General features: G+C 47.2%; 7 protein-coding genes across 7 annotated transcripts; 4 read left to right on the top strand and 3 right to left on the bottom strand.

The window, feature by feature from the left end:
* Window positions 1-179: 179 nt before the first annotated feature.
* On the top strand, window positions 180-2,356 carry LTR84_009129 (uncharacterized protein; the record flags this gene model as incomplete). The annotated part of the gene is made up of 3 exons (XM_064852671.1): window positions 180-888; window positions 935-1,851; window positions 1,952-2,356. The coding sequence occupies 3 exons, from the start codon at window positions 180-182 to the stop codon at window positions 2,354-2,356; spliced, it is 2,031 nt and encodes a 676-aa protein (XP_064701135.1).
* Window positions 2,357-3,255: 899 nt separating this feature from the next.
* On the top strand, window positions 3,256-4,115 carry LTR84_009128 (uncharacterized protein; the record flags this gene model as incomplete). Its single annotated transcript, XM_064852670.1, has 3 exons — window positions 3,256-3,289; window positions 3,342-3,568; window positions 3,594-4,115. The coding sequence occupies 3 exons, from the start codon at window positions 3,256-3,258 to the stop codon at window positions 4,113-4,115; spliced, it is 783 nt and encodes a 260-aa protein (XP_064701134.1).
* Window positions 4,116-4,689: 574 nt separating this feature from the next.
* On the top strand, window positions 4,690-5,589 carry LTR84_009127 (uncharacterized protein; the record flags this gene model as incomplete). Its single annotated transcript, XM_064852669.1, has 1 exon — window positions 4,690-5,589. The coding sequence occupies one exon, from the start codon at window positions 4,690-4,692 to the stop codon at window positions 5,587-5,589; it is 900 nt and encodes a 299-aa protein (XP_064701133.1).
* A 480-nt stretch (window positions 5,590-6,069) lies between these two features.
* LTR84_009126 (uncharacterized protein) lies at window positions 6,070-6,510 on the bottom strand (the record flags this gene model as incomplete). Its single annotated transcript, XM_064852668.1, has 1 exon — window positions 6,070-6,510. The coding sequence occupies one exon, from the start codon at window positions 6,508-6,510 to the stop codon at window positions 6,070-6,072; it is 441 nt and encodes a 146-aa protein (XP_064701132.1).
* Window positions 6,511-7,125: 615 nt separating this feature from the next.
* LTR84_009125 (uncharacterized protein) lies at window positions 7,126-8,902 on the bottom strand (the record flags this gene model as incomplete). The annotated part of the gene is made up of 2 exons (XM_064852667.1): window positions 7,126-7,353; window positions 7,415-8,902. 2 exons carry the CDS (start codon window positions 8,900-8,902, stop codon window positions 7,126-7,128), a joined length of 1,716 nt encoding a protein of 571 aa, XP_064701131.1.
* Window positions 8,903-14,808: 5,906 nt separating this feature from the next.
* LTR84_009124 (uncharacterized protein) lies at window positions 14,809-15,903 on the top strand (the record flags this gene model as incomplete). Its single annotated transcript, XM_064852666.1, has 2 exons — window positions 14,809-14,852; window positions 14,913-15,903. The coding sequence occupies 2 exons, from the start codon at window positions 14,809-14,811 to the stop codon at window positions 15,901-15,903; spliced, it is 1,035 nt and encodes a 344-aa protein (XP_064701130.1).
* Window positions 15,904-16,393: 490 nt separating this feature from the next.
* LTR84_009123 (uncharacterized protein) lies at window positions 16,394-18,741 on the bottom strand (the record flags this gene model as incomplete). The annotated part of the gene is made up of 7 exons (XM_064852665.1): window positions 16,394-17,021; window positions 17,074-17,199; window positions 17,251-17,403; window positions 17,618-18,493; window positions 18,544-18,560; window positions 18,609-18,626; window positions 18,676-18,741. The coding sequence occupies 7 exons, from the start codon at window positions 18,739-18,741 to the stop codon at window positions 16,394-16,396; spliced, it is 1,884 nt and encodes a 627-aa protein (XP_064701129.1).
* Window positions 18,742-18,801: the final 60 nt, after the last annotated feature.

Raw genomic sequence — 18,801 nt, 5'->3', positions numbered from 1 at the left:
CATTACAAATAACCCCGCATCGATATCCCGCCTTTTTGCTTGAGGTTTAAAAGCCTGGCGCATTTTCGGTTTTAGTCACTTTTAAGAGCGGCCGCACTCCTAGAGGTTTTCCACATCCTCATTAGCACGCCCTAGAACCTCTCATCTTCTACCAAAGTCGTGTTGAGTCAAATTTAATGATGAGTGCGGGAGTGTTCGGTGCAGAAAAGCGTAGCGCGAAACGGGCGCAGCAAGCATGTTTGAATTGCAGACAGAAAAAGGCCCGTTGTAACGGGGAGAAGCCAGTCTGTCGTACGTGCGCTGAATCCTTTCTAAGTTGTCGTTGGGCTATCGGTTCAGCGTCAGGATCCAGGACTCGAGCTACTGTATTGCGGAATGAGACTCTCGCCACCAGGATATCAATACTCGAGCAGCAGCTGAAGTCCATCGCTCCCGGAACCTATGATAAAGCCGGAATGATCGAAGTGGAGGCAGAGGTCAATCTCAATTCGATAAGAGCCAATTCGCATGCAAACATCTCGTCAACTGCTGTCGTGCCGATAACACCAAACGATCCCATACAGCTTCCTTCTCAGTCGATGTTTGCTGGTATTATAGACGACTTTTTCAAATACTGTCACAACCAACCGTATAGCTACTTTCGGGAGCGCACATTCCGTCGGCAGCATTCACACAGAAAACTTCCTGTCTACTTACTCTATGCGTTCGCTGCAACGGCGATTAGATTCTCACCGCTGTTTTTCGCTACGAATGACGGAGACAAACTAGTTCAGCCTTACTGCGATATCGCCTGGACACAGGTTACTCAATATGCCTTCCATCCAACTAGCGAGCTTGACATCACATTGGTACAGACGTCGAGTCTACTATCTGTGATAGATTTTATACGTAAGTTGCCCTTCTCGTTGGAAATAACAGTTCTAATACTAGATAGATGGTCATCATGAGCTTGCTTGGATGAAGATTGGCCTTGCAATACGCTTCGCGCAAGCACTCCATTTGCACCAGGAGCCGGACTCGACAATTCCCGATCACGAGCAGGAGGCTCGGCGACGGACTTTCTGGTCCATCTATCTACTCGATAGACTCATTTCGATCAGCTCTCACAGGCCAACAATGCTTACCGATATCGACTGTATAGTTAGACTACCAGATGCCGAGGCTATATTCCAGGAAGGACGAACAACGCCTCAAGTACCAAATTTATACCTATTCAACGAACGTTGCAGCCCTTTTCCATACCACGAGCTTAGCCATTTTGCAAGGGTTGTAGTGATTGCATCTTCACTCGGACGTGTGGTCAAATATAGCATGGCAACCCAAACGCACTATACGCAGCCACCGTGGCTTAGCAGTAGCGAGTACTCAGAGATACTCGGTTCTCTCCGGAATTTGGAATCCCGATGGCCTTTACCTGCCACGGATCTTGGACAGCTGGTGGAAGAAACCGTGAGTGAGAATAATAACGCCGACCAGCAGCCGGTAAGCCATTTCGTGTTCTCACAGGCACTACTTCACCTCTCACATTGTCTATTGGATCATCCGGCACTCTTACACCATCGATGCCGTTCTCATAACAGGGAGATTCCACACAGCTTTTTGGCCGAGGCGCTAGAAAGGTGTAGGCAACATGCATCTGATCTATTGGCTCTGCTGGACAGCGCAAGTAACTGCGGCTGCGTCTTAGAAAGTAGCGTCTACGGCTATTGCGCATTGACTGCCGGTACATTGCACTCACTCTTCGAACATCACGAGAATGCAGCTGTTGCTCTCGATTCTACTGCAAAGGTGTCAGTAGCCCTCCACTTCTTACAGACTAAAGCGGAACGGCAGCAGTGCTACAAGAATATGGTATGTTACCGCGAAATAGATCCACATCGAACACTTCGGTGCCGGTCGCTTGTGGTATTCCTCAAATGTTGTTAAAGGAATGACTAACTTTATAACACAGGCAATTTCACTCAAGAAACTGAAAATCGACCCCAGCACCGCTCGTGTCTTGGTCAGCCCGAGCGTCCTTGCCAGGAGGAACCTTGCCTTCGACGACCAGCTGCTAAGGGAACTATTGGAGTTCGCGCATGTCATCAAAGCTCCAGTATTAGCCAGACCCATCCAGGAAAATGCCACGCTAGATTGTCAGAGCACCCTTTCGCAGAGTTCCCACTTACCATCTGAGCGATCCAATTTCGGCCCGTTGGACTATTTAGCAGCTGTGAATACCGGGCCAGAGATTGCTGACATGCCTTCAAACTTCAATTGTCGAGATCTACTTGGTGAAGAAATTGGTGATATCTGGGATGACGTGATGCATGCAAATAGTGTCGCTGACATTATGTCGTATAGGACCTTCTCGTAGCCGCACTTTTAGTTTAGACCCATCCGAAAGAACCTCTCTTTGTGTTTAGGAGACTCCCACTTCCATTGGCTAGAGGGTCACGAGGGTCGACTTCTTCATGAGTACGCATAATTTTCTCCTACAGACGATGGAGTGGTTTGCGCGTGGTTGTGGACATCACAGATTCTGCCACTGACAACAGCCTTTAGCTGCAACAATGAGTATCCCAATGTACTTAGAGCGATCAGAACAAGCCTAATGTCTCATCATCTCTGGCTCACGACCCTAAAAAGTCGATCTTATTCGTGCAGCCAGGCAAGCAAAAGACCGCGTCGAGGCAGGATACGTTACCTAGACAGCAATAAGCGTGATCGAATAGAGTCCTTGCGTAGTCTAGGCCACAACTCCAAAGCGCACGGCGGACGAAACAACCGAGAAAGTCATCCGCTATCGACTACATCGCAACGAGGAAAGATGACTCATCATTTTTTGGTAATACCTACAAACTACTGCGGACCGATCTTGCGCCGAGCCCTAGGTCTGTCAACTAGGTTTGATTGTGCCCAAAGTGAACGAGCCATCAAGTTGTGCATCTGTTAGCTCCTCCATTTCAAATCACAGAGCTGTGAAAATCTGGCTAAAGATTTAAAATTGAGGCGAGGAGAATCAAAGTCAGGCTCTCCGTGTATCGTTCTATGTGTTGCCGAACTTCTATCACCGCAGCAAACACGACAGGTCTACAATCCGAAACCAGGCTATACGCCAAGTCGACTCCTCCTCGGTACTCGGTCCGTTTGATATGTTTGTTCCCCTGATTGACTTGATTCCATTACCCGATTCCACATACATATAAGGGTTCTATGTGTTTACTATCCCAAGGGACAAGTTGTAGCCGGAACCATTACACAACAATCTTTTCCATGGCTGTCGCAACAACAGTGGTGCTAATCACAGGTTGACTGATACAGTCGAGTCAAATGCGGAGACTAAGCTAACGCCGGTGCAGGAGCAAATTCGGGCGTTGGATATGCAACTGCCGAAGTGATCGCTGAAGCATCCGAGAGCTACCACGTCATTCTCAGCAGCCGCAATCTTGAGAACGCTGAGAAAGCCTTGGTTGAGATCAGCAGCAATGCCAACGTCAAAGGCTCGATATCAGCTCTGCAGCTTGATGTCACCGACAGAGTCTCTATTGAGGCGGCTGCCCGTGAAGTACTCAGAGACTTTGGTAAAGTAGATGTACTTATAAATAATGCAGGTTGCGGTGAGTGACTCAATTACACCCTACGTGGCGTGGCTTATGAGACATATAGCAAACCAAGATCCAGATCTTCAGATCAGACTAAAAGATACACTCGCGGTGAATATTATAGGTCCTGCGCTTGTTACCGAGATTTTCAAGCCCTTGCTACTGAAGTCTTCTAAGCCTCGATCGATTTATATAACTAGTGGACTAGGGTCCCTTCATAAGGCGTCAGATCCTGATGATCCCTCTTCGAATAGACCAGGCACGACGGTCTACCGTATCAGCAAAGTAGCGCTTAATATGCTCATAGTGGAAGAGTCAAAGGAACTTGGCCCACGAGGAGTCAAAACATTCGGGGTTTGTCCAGGTCATGTACGATCAAATATCCGTGGCCGCTCGGAGGAGGCCATCAGTTCGGGAGGGAGAGCAGGAGACCCGCGTATCTCAGGTCAGACAATTCTGAGAGTCATAGAGGGTCAACGCGATCAACATGTGGGAAAGATGTTACATAAAGACGGCGTCTACCCCTGGTAGGACTAGGAGGAGAGAAGTCGTCGAGTTCTGCTTGTACTTCAACACTGTTTCTTTACTATGGGCATAGTATGCTCGCAATCTCAACTTTAGTTCTTACCCGGAAAGCATGTCCCCACGTCGTATCTTCCACATTACCAAGCCACGAAGATAATCGCGCTGTATCGACAGTATCTGCCTAGCTCTTATCCCGAGGTGTCATGATCAAAGTGCTGTAGAGACGTAAACGTTGGGCTTGGATGAATGGACAAGCAGAATCGTGGCCATCATCTATCATGGAGATAGGACGGCAAATCCTGTTCTCCCGGACGTCTTTATTCCGTGACAAGCAGCGACCATGAGACTGTTCACAGTGGATACATATTGTTGCTGACATATTACCACAGAACTTATCACTCCGTGGAGCTGACTTCGAAGGCACTAGCTGGAGGCTTCCATTACAAATCAAGAGTGCTTCCATATTGTCGCTTGTGGATATCCTCCTTCGATAAGGGTTTAAATTCCCTCGTTCCTTCCTCCTTGAACTCATACTTTGCAATTCGATCGTGTTTGGAAGTGAGAATCTTCCGTATTCAAGATGGTCGTCGTCGCTATCATTGCTCCAACGAGCACTATCGGAAGTCCTCTGGTTCAGGCAATCCAGAGCACGCAACATAAAGTGGTCACCGTCTCCCGCTCCCCTCAGCCAGAGCTTTCTGCGAAAGGCATTCCGACTCATGTGGCAACATATCTTCCAGGCGGGCACGCAACTCTTGTTGCCTTTCTCAAAGCTCAAAAAGTCCACACTATCATCAGTGGTATATGGTCTTTGACGGGCCACGTGGAATCGCACCTCGCCGTGTTGGCCGCTGCCAAGGAGGCCGGTGTCCGCCGCTTCGCTCCTTCGGAGTGGTCTGTGCCTGTCTATCAAACAATCGGTCTCTATGCCATGAAACTGGAAGTGTGGCAAGAGTGCCTCAAGTCTGGCCTTGAGGTCACACGGTTCCAATGTGGGATCTGGATAAACACCCTTGGTTATGGCGCAACGAAAGAGCCTGAGGAAGCTCTTGCGGGTTATCATGGCCCGACTGTCGGGATTTTTATGGACAAGGGAGCTGCGACTCTTGTCAAAGATGGGAACGACGAACTCGTGTTCTCACGGCTGCAAGATATCGTGCCCCTCGTCGTCAAGTCACTTGACCTACCCAAGTGGGAGCACGATAGTTTCATTGTGGGCGATAGAACCACTTTCAAAAATATCCTCAATGTCGCTCAACAAGTTACTGGGCGATCTTTCGAAGTCAAATATCTCAGTGAGCATGACATCGATCAAGGTCTTCAAAGCAGTGATATCATCGAAAAACTATCCAGCCAATTCTACAAGGCTCTGGCTAATCGGGAGTTAAGTTTTGGACAAGGCCAAACACTGAACAAAACCTTTCCCAATGTTGGGATGATTACTGTGGAGCAATTCATTAAGCGTCACTTTGGAAGATAGTGCGATTATTATGGCTGCTAAAGGATGAAAAGACGTCTGCCCAGACTTTAGTGCGTCGAAGCTAAGGGTATTAGCTCGGACCCTCGTAAGACTCGATGCTCAGGCATTAAGACGCTATCATCGAAGCTAGCAAATAGTCTATATAGTCTAATAGCTCCTACGGCTGAATTAAATCCTCATATCCCGCAAGAATCACAACTACCCCGGTAGTCGTTACTTAATCGGGCAACAAATAATGCAACATTTCCGAAACCACCGCACCACTTCGTCATCTTCACGACGCGAATTATACTCACCACAAATTCTAATAGTTATGTTGAACAGAACTGAAATATAGTTGAAGGCTTTGATCACCGCCACAGGAGTTTTTCTAATCGAGTTTAAGCTCGAATTAGTCGGGAAATCATAAAGTTTACAGCGTGGATTTTTAGGTGGCTTAGGAAAGTTACATTATCTGTTGCCCCACTGAGTACTCTTATCTTAAGCAACCTTTGCCATAGCTGCTTCAAATCTTGGCAAGAACTCCTTGACAATTGTGGCATCCACGAATTCATCCACCCGTGCAATCTTGGTACCACTTTCGTCCACTGTGATAACAAAAATATACTCGTTCGCATATGGTCCGGCGACCGTTTCTGCTTTACTCCTGGCGAAAATTATCACCTTCCCAGCTGACTCGTCCACAAGTGGCGCCTTCTCATCGATAGTAAAGTTGAAGCCCTTTGGGATACCAATCATCAAATTTTCCACGAACTGGCGGAAGGCGTTGTTGTCGAGGGGCGCCTGACCTAATGACGATGGTAAGACATTATGAGTACAATCAGAGGTACGTAGTGCCATGATGTCTTCGAGATTCCATTTGTTGTAGACCTCGAAGAGGCTTTTCGCCATGTGCAATAGTTGAGCTCGCGTGCGAGTCATTTTGAGGGAGATTAATTATATCGTGGGAGAAAAACGGTTAAGGATATGGGTAAATATCTGAGGTGTCCGTAACAAACGAGTTTGCGGATATATACTTAAACATTGTCTCCGAGCTATATTGTAGGAAAACGGGTCGACACTCTAAGCTGTTATCTGCTTACGACAGCGCTTCTCGTGCCTCGGCAACGGTACGTTTGCCATCACCCAGATCCGTCTATTAAAAACAATCCGAACACATCGCGGGTCGGGTCGTCGACGGACGAAACTGTCTCACTCACAGGCCGAGGCGAAAGCTTCGTCCACATTAGTCGTGAGACTCATTCTAGCAAACCATAGTCAACAGAACGTACGCTGTTGAGGGATTATAATGTCCCTGATCTTTTCAGGCGTTCGTAAGGTTCGGAAGAATGCTCCTTAGGCACCTAGACCTGCCAGGCCAGGCTAGGTTAAAGGAGGATCGAGACGATCTCTAATAGTATGGAACAAATCCAGGAAATCCACATACTAGTACTAACATTAACCCTGTAAGAGCTCAGAACAGCAATAAATTGGCTTCTATAAGGCTTCTTAAGGATCTAGAGACGCGCGCAGAATCACTAAAGCCATTACCAGCGCCTACTCTATGTCCCATTCCTCATCTTCGTGATTGCGGATATATGGAATAGGCACGTCTTTGCCGAACTGCGTTTCGCCTATAGTCCACCCATTTCCCAGGAAGGCAAAAACATTGCTCGGATCGTTATATACAATGTGATAATGCTCAAAACGGGGCTTTTTGAGGTATTTCAAATGATGTAACAGAGATCCGGGCCAAATGTATACCCGACCATTGATCTGGTTGTCCTGCCGGTATTTCGTGATTAGTTACAATGATCGATGTGCGAGTCTCATATTTGTAACATACCTTGTACCAGCTCCTACAGTTCTCGGTCCAGATGCTATGTTTCTCGTGCCAGGCATCCATATAGAAGTTCAACTGCCTTGTGATATCAAATCGTGGCTCAATATACCGTATGTGGTCTTGTTGCATTTTGCGACAACATTGTAGAATATACTCAACCTGGACCTCCATCGATGGTAAAGTACAACCCTGGCCCCAATTGCCACGCGGACCGTTCACGATAAAGTAATTGGGAAAACCAGGCATTGCAATACTTGCATAAATATTAGGTTGCTTCTGCTCTTGCATTACCTGTCCGCTTGTGCCAGTGATGGTGAAGTGAGGCACAAATGCCACGTCAAATCCTGTGGCGCAGATAAGAATGTCGACTGCGTGTTGCTGACCATTGATAGTGTTGAGACCGGTGGCGGTAATCTCTTGTATATCTTCCAAGACCGCTGAAACATTAGGACTGGTAAGAGCCTCGAGATAACCCTCGCCTGGCGTAAGGCGTCGACATCCAGGACTCCAATCAGGAATCAAAGCCTTCTTGAGATCTTCGCGATCGCCTAAACGCTCTGCCATGGACGCTTGCAGAACTTCCTTAGATTTAATATTGAGGTCTGATTTGCGATAGAACATCTGGAATCCAGTAACGACCGAGCGCTCCAGACTTTTACGGTAGGCCAAATGATAATCTGAATTCTCACGAAACTTTGTTTTCTCTTTCTCCGTATACTGATGCTTACCGGCCGCATGCGGTTCCATGGCGTCAGGATCGGCGTCCTTGTTAGAAACATTACTGCCGATCTGCGGCCCAATGTAGGTTTGATTTCGTATGAAGACATCCACATGCTTCGCCGTTAGCACAAGTTGTGGGAGTATCTGGATTGAACTGGACCCGCTGCCGAGGAGTCCAACTCTCTTCGCTTCCCAGTTGATGGAAGAATCCCAAGCGGCGGAATGAACGAGTTGCCCTTGGAACTTTTCAAGGCCTGGAATTCTAGGCCACTTCCATTTGTTTACGGCACCAGAGCCATTAACTAGAACGTCACAGGTATCTTCAAATCGAGTCCCATCTTTATCTTTGAGCTCGAGTACCCATTTCGAGTCTTTCTCACGCCATTGCGCTTTCTGGACCGTAGTGTTGAAGCGGATATATCTTTCAACATTATATTTCTTGGCAAAGTTTAAAAAATACTTCTGGATCTCGTTCGCGTAGCTGTAGTAACCACTCCACTCTGGGTTTGGTTCGAAGGGAAAGGTGTAAGTATGTGCAGGAATGTCGCACGCACAACCCGGATACTTGTTCTCGTACCAAGTCCCTCCAACGACGGAGTTCTTCTCGTAACAAATGAGTTCATAGTTCGTCAAGAATTTTTCCGCCTTGTGAGCAAAGAGAAGACCTGCCGCACCTGCGCCGACAAATACAATTCTGATCTTCTGAGGACTGCATTGTGGATACTCGGGCACGTGGCTTTCTGAATACGTAGACAGCCTAATGGACCCCATTGCTGTACAACATGAACACGGAAAAATCGTGCACAGCTGTTTTCCTCCTCGTCCGAGTGAGTATTATCTAGAAATTTCTCTAAGACAACCTCGTGCAGGTTGGGGCAAGCCGGTGCCTAACTCCGACCGGCTGGCGTACAGCGAAGCCGAGGTCCGTGGTAAGGATTCCGAACCAGCATTTGAGTCCGTTTCCGATCGCTGAGCTCACGTTGCGCACCGGCCGAAAAGAATGTTATGGTGAACCCTAGGTTGTAGACTCTTCATCAGAACTTCGCTACGCTGGGGTATTAGGACTTCGCCTCAATCAACCTTGCCCATCCATGTATGGAAGACGTACAACTTTCTACGCGATTCCCCCAGCCGCTATAGATCAACATGCCCCGAGTCCAAGGCAAAAACATATAGTTTTTTGTTTAAAATAGAGCGGGTCACGAGGAGTGATTTTGTCACGCAAAAACTTGCTCTGTAAATGTAATAAGGCGTAAGGGCAGCCGCTTAGGGAGTTCTGCTTACTATTCTTATTACCATCTCGTGAATTCCTCGAAGATACATTAGAACGACTCGAAATTCGTGAGGAGATCCAGTGAGACGCTAAGAAGTAGATATAGCGGGCTAGGTTTTCTTGACACAAGGTATCCTTTAATGCTAGTCGTGAAGGGGGAGTAAATACCGAATTACACATTTTGTAGTTTCTCCAGTACTTTATATTTTCTATAGTCTATCAAAGCGCTCGAATTCTACAGCAGTTGAAGCTTTATATACGACCTAATAAGAAAACGGATGTTAAAATCGTCTCTCCCTGTCCAGGCTTCACGACAAAACGCTTCGCATTCCTTAGAGACCTTATAGTTGATAACGCTATTATCGTGCCGATAGCGGTACTAGTATTTATCTATACGGCTATATTCGTTATTATATAGTAGCGGTTTTCTCAAAACTATAAAAAGGGGGCAAGGGAAGACATCAAAGTTTCCGATATTAAACGAGCCTCAAAGTTTTATTAGAGAACATAAAACTAAGGACGTTAAGAGAATCCAGTGTTAATATAATTTAGTAGTACTCTATATCTACAATTTAACGTTCTAAGCCTATAAGTCTCGTAAATCCTTAGTAATTCTATATTTAAGCTATATTATATCGGGGTGGCCACGCGTTTCGTAAGTACCTTGGTCACGTAAGGAGCGGTAGATAGAGTAGAGCCTTGCGAGCATCAAAGAGCTTATCATTAGTCGATAAGAGGTTATTATTTAGTCGTTAAGTAATTAGTTAATAAGTCGATATATACACCTCTATAGAATAAAAGCGTTAATACCGTATTAGTATCCGTGCCTTAGTTGTTCCCTTACTAGTTATATTTATTATTAGTCGTAATCCTTCATTTATATTATATTTAATCGTTTAAAGAGGCTAGAAAGTCTTTAATACCTCTATTAAGTAGTCGCTAGAACACGATTTACCTAGACGTAGGACTAGGAGGAGAACTAGAGTAAGTTACTCTTATCTAGTAACGTAGATGATAAGCGAGTGAAACAGACAAGCGGGTGAAACACTCCACCCAAAATTATGCACTTCTTACCTTCCACCGCGTTTTCTCTATCACCAATGATGACAACCACTTCTACTGATCTTCAATTAAACCTCGCATTCAAGTTATCCAATGCGACCCAAAAGTTAGTATACGGTCAGCTGCACGCTTATACTCGGTCAGCCACGTCACGCTCAGTTGATGGCTTCGCGGGACCATGTCTCGACGCGATAGGGCTCCCAATTCACGGATCTTAACGGTCCTGGAAGGATTGACGATTATTAAGTACGTTCTAGGCCTTGATGTGCGATCTTTCCTTCCCCGGCTTTGTGAGGTAGAAGATATGGCTAATCGACTGCTTGCGAAGCGCGACGCGCCGAAGGTCGGGAAGCGCTGGTCCGCAAACTTTGTCAAGAGACAACCAGAGCTCCAGACGCGTTTCTTTCGTCGATACGACCATGGGAGAGCCTAATGCGAAGATCTAGGGGTGATTCGTGGTTTGATCTCGGTCGTGAGGAATACAATCACTAAGTATGGCATCGTGGACTCGAATATTTTCAACTTCGAGGAGACCGGGTTTATGATGGGTATTACAACAGGTATGGTCGTGACAAGCACCGAAGGACTTTCTAACACGAGACTAATCCAGCCTGGTAATCGGGAATGGGTTACATTTATTCAAGGTGTCAACGCGCAGGGCTGGACTGTCCCTCCGTACATCATCGTTTCCAGTAAATATCATCTCTCAACTGGTACCAAAATAGTACTCTCCCTCACGACTGGGTAATCGCTATATCCCCAAACGGCTGGACCACTAATGAGAGAGGCCTGGAATGTATTCAGCACTTTAAGAAGTAAACTCAGCCTCGGACCTCGGGTCGATATCGTCTTCTTATCCTCGATGGCCATGGCAGTCACCACTTCACCACTCGACCGACTTTGAGCTCTACTGCAAGGATGATAATATTATTACTCTCTGTATGCCTCCGCGTTCATCTCACATACTTCAGCCTCTAGATATCGGATGTTTTGGCTCACTGAAACAGGCATATGGTCATCGCATCGAGAAGAGGATGAAACCCGGTACCACCCACATTGCCAAGCAAGCATGATTGATTCTTTGACTAATTACACACTCGATCTGAGAAGTCTCTCAAATGTTGGGATCATCTCAGCCGGTAATGTTGGAAATGCTAGTTTAGGGGTTGGGGACACGGTTGATAAGATCATATTGACAATGTCCTCTAGGAGTCGTGTTTGTTCTACTGGCAACCGCAAGCCACTTCCAATTGCAACAATAGCCCATTTCCTGCTTTCCAAGTGCTCCTTAACACTATTTCTTTCCTCTAGAGGGAAATCGGGGTTGATAAATCGAGCGTCGAAGGCAATGCCTGCTGTGATGGCATCTTGGGCTATCTTGGCTGTGCCTTCAGCCATCTGAGCTGGTGTCATGCCTAAATATCCTGCTATTCCAATGGCTAACACCGGTCGAAGCTCTGCCATTCCGTTTTTTGATGATGCTACTATTGGTATTGTTCAATCTGCTTGGACATTAGTTTTAGAGCTGTTGGAGAGATATCGTGACAACATACGGTTCAGCTAAGATACTATCAGATAACCACGAGACTTGCTAGAAACAGTGAACTCGGAAATCTAATATTGCGTCAAACATCTGAAGGGCCAACTTCGCAAGATTTGGTGATATCATTAAAATTGGTAGCGACCGGCATATAGCAGTAAGCACTAATGCAGATAAGGCGTAACATCTATCTATATAAGTACTAGCTTCAAATTCTTCCTCTTAGTCTCTCTATACGACTCAGTAGCCATGGACCCACTTTCTTCAAGTTTCCGAGAGACACTTTGTAATTATTCTCTTTTGTAAATTTAGTTAGTCACGTAAAGTTGGCTGAGGCATCTTTAAACACGACTACTACCTTCCGGTAACAAGGTAATGCATTCGACAGCATCCACGCATGCTCGAGGAGAGACTCCACAACCACTTACACACTGTTCGTCACTAGAGAAGGCAGTGCTTATGTGGCGATAAAACGCACCAAGGCCTCAACCGCACGAGCACCAACCCACACCGAAGGTTGACCATAATGCACCCTAAGCGACTTCACTCTAGGTATGTAGCCTTTTCAAATCAAGTACAGGAAGAGCTTAGGAACCAGAACCTCTCCTTAATGCAATTGGCAAAAATGGTCGGTAAAAGCTGGCAGAAGTTCAGATCTATCCTTCTGGATGAATATGCAGCGTAAGCCCGTATGACTGCTTGAATGGTATCACCATAGTATCCTCCTTGACCATTCAAGTTAGCTCCTCCGTCGAGTAGTATCTGCACTGGCTTTTCGGGACACATCCTTGATCCTTTAAAATGCTTTCGAATTAAGGCAGTCTGTAGAGAGAGGTTCGAGAGTGTCTCGTTGCCGCTTCCTCGAGCGAGGGTTCTCCTCAAGAACAAAAATAAATAGTGGAAACTGGTCCTTCCTGACAAGATTGGCTTCGTGACATCGTTCAAGGGGAAAGCGGAACTTCGCGTATTGAAATGTCCCAATTAGAAATCATCCATAGTTAGTTAAAGTAATGTTCCCTCTTCGCACTCAGATACTGTATTTGGTGTGGTCGGTGTATGAGACAATATAAATATTCTGTCGTTGTTTCAAAACACTCCCCTGGAGATTATCTTCACCCTTCAATGGTGTTATCGGCCCGCCCTGCCTGGTGGGAGACTAAAAGTCACCTTGCACCGAGACATGTACAATACATATGGCCCTGGCATCCGCAAACACAAACAAGCAGTTCACCAAATATAGTGATTTAAGCTGGCAGGCGGCGCCTTCAAGGAGACGCTAGCATAAAAGTGCTAACCTTAGACCAATAATATCTAGACTAGCGTGGCGGAAAAGGATAGTGACTGCGTCATCAGGTAATTTACGAGGCGGTTGAAGTAAACGGCCCTGGTCACATCATCACAACCAACATTAGCTAGTGTAAACGAAGAAGTTCAAAGTTACAAAGTGGCTAGCGTACACGAGAACGTGCTCCGTTTACATCACTTACAGCAGCCATGCCGTCGATTGGTTAGCAAATCACATAACATGCTGGTGTCGTGCTTACTCGAGCCAGTCCATCAGCCACACAGCCACACAACCACACAACTATTACGAGTTGACCCGCGGCCTCCATGGCGACCTGCCCTGACTGGAAGGTTGGGAAAGGCGGCTTTGACGTTACGGACACTGGAGCGAGGCTCGGGCCACGTGAGGAATTACTGACTACCACTGATCATACTAAGCAGCGTCGAGCATGCGGGATTCTTACAAGTATACAGATACGGTCATTACACGAACCTTTCATAGACTCATCGTAGTCAATCTATTAATTACAACTGCACTATTTCATGCGCGGTCGGCACGTGACCTTTTTTTCTTGGCGTGACCTTAACCAAATTTTAAGAACATTGATCTTGGTAACCAACGTAATTCAAATGCCTACAGCATTATGATTTCTATGTAGATTTGCATGAAACTTGTCGAAGCAACCCGTCTTGATGCAAAAGTGCATTTAGTAAGAGGAAGCTTCCAAATTAAGCGCACTTTGACCGAATAGGGCGGCTGCCAGTAGAGCGCAGTGATAGGATAGGTAGCGTTCGAAGCTATAACTAGCGAAGCAATTTAAATAGGTGCGTGCCTAGAATAGCGATCTACGCCGCGATCGTATCCTACTACCCTACTACCCTACTCTATAATTCCCACCGATGGAGACTAAGAAAATTTATACGACGGGAACTAAGGAAACGTAATCCGGCCAATGGGATTAAGTATATTTACGCAATGTGTGGAATCGAAATTTGCAAGAACCTATAACCTTAAGAGATAAGTTCGAGCTGGCGTAAACTGGGAATTCGGATGTCGGCTTCAGTCTCTAACTGCTGCTCAAGTTTAGAGCATTGATAATCATAATATCCACTGAGGTCCTACTGGCAAGCCATGACGCTACACTAAAAGGGGAAATCCACTCACAGTAGTTGAAACCTACTGTAGAATCACCCTGATTTATGCCTCACCGTGGTGTTTGTAATGCACACGGGACATTCGTCCACACGGCTTTGCTTTGCCGGCCATGCCTCAACGACCATGCTGTACCAACCGGCGACGGTACACACTAGTGCTGACAAATAAAGTACCACTTGATGGAAGACGGAGGTTGTGTTTAGGGGCGTTTATGACAATGGCGATGATATCTAAACGACTCTATGATTAACTCTGGTCATTGGCGAAAGATATAAATTCCTCGGTCTCTACCATTCGCCCAATATAATCATATTCATTTTGAGAAACTACAAACATCTCTAATACACCTTCCCAGACTCAGAATGTCAGCATCCAGCAAATCAGTCTTCTTACTCGGACCAGGCCTGTGAGTAATCAACCATTTCCCAATGTCTCATGTCTTGTGACCATACTAATCGTCCAACAGCGTAGGTCGTAATGTCGTCGATCTCCTTCTAGTAGAAGGATACTCGGTCACGACCCTCGTCCGACGAGAATCCGCAGCTGCCGAGCTGCAAAAAGACGGTGTCAAGACCATCCACGGCACACTAGCCAACAGTGAAGTCATCACCAAACAGACCATTGCTTGCGACATTGTCTTCCACATCGCCACGGCCGACGACCTCCCATCCGTCCAAGCCGTTCTCGAGGGCGTTAAGTTTCGAGCGCAAGCCGGCCAGCAGACCATCTACATTCACACCAGCGGCACTGGTCTATTCGGCGACGCTGCAATGGGCCAATACAAAGGCGAAAGGGTCTACTCGGACGACAAGCCCCATGACATTGACGCCCTCCCTGACACGGCGCCACACCGGACGATTGACCTGACCATTATCCGGGCTCGCCAGGAACTCGGCTCTAGAGTCAAGGTAGCCATCATGATTCCGCCGCTAATATACGGGATTCAACACAAGTACAAACGCCTGTCAATCCAACTACCCACGCTGGCACGGTTTGCCCTCAAACACGGCTATGCCGGACAAGTCGGCGAAGGTAGGTCCGTATGGTCGACCATACACGTGCTAGATCTGGCTAGAGGGTACATCACGTTATTACACTGGCTCGAGAAGACGTCAGCAGTCACGGTGCTGGAGAACCCGTACTTTTTCTGCGAGTCTGGGGACGATATCGCGTGGGCTGAGCCTATCGCGGTCATCGGCCAAGCGCTGCATGCCGCCGGGCGCATCAAGGATCCTGCCCCAAAGACAATACCGGAGCAGGACTACAAGGACCTCTTTGGCGAGTTTACGCCCTTGGTGGTGGGCTCAAATTGTCGCAGTCGTGCCACTCGCTTGAGACAGTTGGGTTGGCAGCCGCGGGAGAAGGGAGTGCTCGAATCGCTCCGGGACGATGAACTCCCTCTGCTTCTGCAAGAAACTGGCGAGTTCAATGGATACACTGGCGTGGCTGCCTCATGAACACTGACCACAGCCCTCGTCCTCAAGCCGCTAAAGTTATGCTGCTCCCATATGGATGTAAACCTGCATAGAATAATATCCGACGGGGAGTCGATGAAGTCTCAGATTTGAGTCCCGATATTTATGTCCTTGTCCTGTTCCTCTAATTCAGCCAATAAGGCCCCTTCGGTGGTGTCGATACCACTGGTGAGCCCATCATATCAGTGTCATCGACAGAAGTACTCTGTATAGTTGACCAACAGCCTTGCTGCCAAATTTTACATGCTCCATCCTAGCTGGTGGTCGGAACAATTTATCTACTCGGTCGATATATCATAGGTCCAGGTTTGCACTAATAGTCGAAGCCGATCAGACCGTTCGTACTGATGTTGATTTGATGTGGAGGGAGAAATTTTGAATACGATGAGATCATAAAACTGGAAGTACAACCGAAAAAGCGGCCTGCTAATGCTAGGCTCATGCTCGCCATTATCTTCGTGGCGATCCTCCATCATCCTGGGTTTTGTTCGAAGAAGTCACTCGCTAAATAAGGATCTATGAGGACGTCCTCGAACGGAAATTGAAAGATGCTGTTAGAGCAGAAGATATCGTGTTGAATAGACGCCGAAGGGGCATCGGCCCCGCCTATGACGGAAGTGTCCGCCATAGCCTCATCTGGTTTATAGGTCTCATCCAGCGGTATATTGGTGATTTCTTGAATGACAGACGCCGTACGCTGGCCCATGTCCATGGGAAATTTTTGCATATCACATACTCGCATGATAGTTTGAACAATCTTGCGAACGTGGAGTGCCACAATCTCGGTACTCTCCATCTGCTTCATGATGCTGAGACAGCCTGTCAGTGCTGCCAATTCGGCTGCGACGTTATTCTTCTGCTTCTCTGCGATCTCGGCAATGAGCGTGGTTGCTGCTAAAGTGATATGATAAAGAGCAGAGCCAGTCAAAGTATAGGCTTGGTGATGTGCTGTATAGTCTTGTATCAACCTGGAGATTTGTAGGGCGTGTTCAACACAAGTCCGTCTCGACTTGAGCATATCTGAAACTCTGCTATCGAGGCAGGTCCCAAGACCAGCATTATGTCGATTGAGGAGGATGAATAGGGCGCAATACTGCATCCTATAGCCAGAGTCAGGGCGAGACATCAAATTCATTTCATCACCCCACCTACCGCAATTGATAGACCGCAGGTGGTGATGTGGCAGAGGGTATTAGAGTAGCGTCCATGTTGGCGTCCCAGGTCTCCAGAGCGTTCATATAAATGTTAATCTGCTCCTGGAAACATGAATTGGTATTTCTTTGAGTCATTAGCGGAACGGAACCACAGCACTGGTCAGGTGGAGCGTACAATCTCTCGCTAATCTGCCCTGCTATATCAAGGATCTCTGTCCAGGCAGCAAATATTACCGCGTCCCACGACGTGGAAGTCTTGCTAGGTTTTCGAACGTATACATCACATAGCTTGATGATGGGGGGACGGCCAAGGTACAAACCCCAATGCCTATCAATGATCAGTGAGATTGCTGTGGCATAGAGAACAAGTTGACAAACCTGTCTAGTCCAAAGCACCCCCAGAATACGACATTTCTGACTTCTATGTCGATCTGGCTGCATCTGCTTTGCGACATGTGGGACAAGTCTTGATGAAGGCCTAAGTCGAAGGCTAGCCTGCATGCGGTTCCTATGCCAGGTCAGAAAGGAGAAAATAGAGGCACTTTTCGAACTCACCTGATTTCAGCCATCCTTTCATGTCATCGGACTGTATGCAGTCCAGGACACTCAATAACATTAGAGACTGTATAGTGGTTATTGATGGGTTCAATAGTTCTTTCTCGAGAGCGTCTTGAGCAAGTCTAAAAAGCGCCGGTGTCTCGGTATGTTCTTCATCCATTGATGGGATCGACAAGGCTCGGATCTCTGGATTGGCCGAGATTCGCGCTCCAGACACTAGAATGCACAGTAGTAGACAACGGCTGTAGTAGGGACCGCGAGCCGCCTCCAAGCCCGCCAGAAAAGCCTCTTTGTGGATTATGCGCATGACGTTATGCTGATAATTCCAGTACAGTTCGAGTAGATACTGCTGCATTGCCTGAGGAATTTCCTTCTCAAAGTCCGAGCCTGCTCGAGAGATGTTCTCGCAATAGCTAAGGATCGATGTAACATTTTCTGTGAGGTGGAGACTTGACGTTGGTCCAAAATACCTTGACTGCCCATTCTCGATACTGCTGTTGAGGCGATTCCTCGTCCCGCGTAAAAGGGTGATGATACTTTCGCCGGAGCTTGAGCTCGGCGTGGTATCTGCCAACCCTAGACCGTCCCTATTGTTGAGATCGATAGTACTCGCAATGGGTTCAACGGGTTCCCTGTCCACAAATTCAGATGTTTCGAAGCTATTGGACGGTGCAATATTGTTCGACCCTCGGGGCTGGGGCTCCGGCTGGGTCTGTGATGAGACAATTTCATGTTCGCGACATGGATTACAGGAAAGAATCGCTTGTTGTGCTTCAAGCTGCGACTGTAGGTCTGCGAGTATGGCTTTGAAATCTTGCACTTGGTTTTCGAGGTCGACGATGTATTCCTTGGAAAATCGTCTCCGAATGATGTCAATTCTTGAGGTGAGCATTCGAATCTTCGTACGTACCTTTGGCGCTCATCGCGCTCCGGAAACCGACAGGGTATCTTCATTGACCTACACCTTTCACATACGCCATCTACACGCTCGCACTATTTCGAATGTCAGTAGCGTGAGCTCTAGAGGTTCAGAGCGACCGACCTTGATCTTTCTGGGTCGGCAGCTGAGGCACGCCAGCCCTTTAGAAGCCTTTTGTTGCTTCGGCATGGATGGTCGTCGTTATCTCAGGGTGTTTCGCGACTCGGAGGTTGATTCTGGCGGCTTGGA

The sequence above is a fragment of the Exophiala bonariae genome (assembly GCF_035927105.1).
Source record: "Exophiala bonariae strain CCFEE 5792 chromosome Unknown scaffold_36, whole genome shotgun sequence".
Classification (NCBI taxonomy): domain Eukaryota; kingdom Fungi; phylum Ascomycota; class Eurotiomycetes; order Chaetothyriales; family Herpotrichiellaceae; genus Exophiala; species Exophiala bonariae.
Note: the sequence above shows the minus strand (reverse complement) of the source record. Positions and strands in the feature narration are given on the sequence as shown.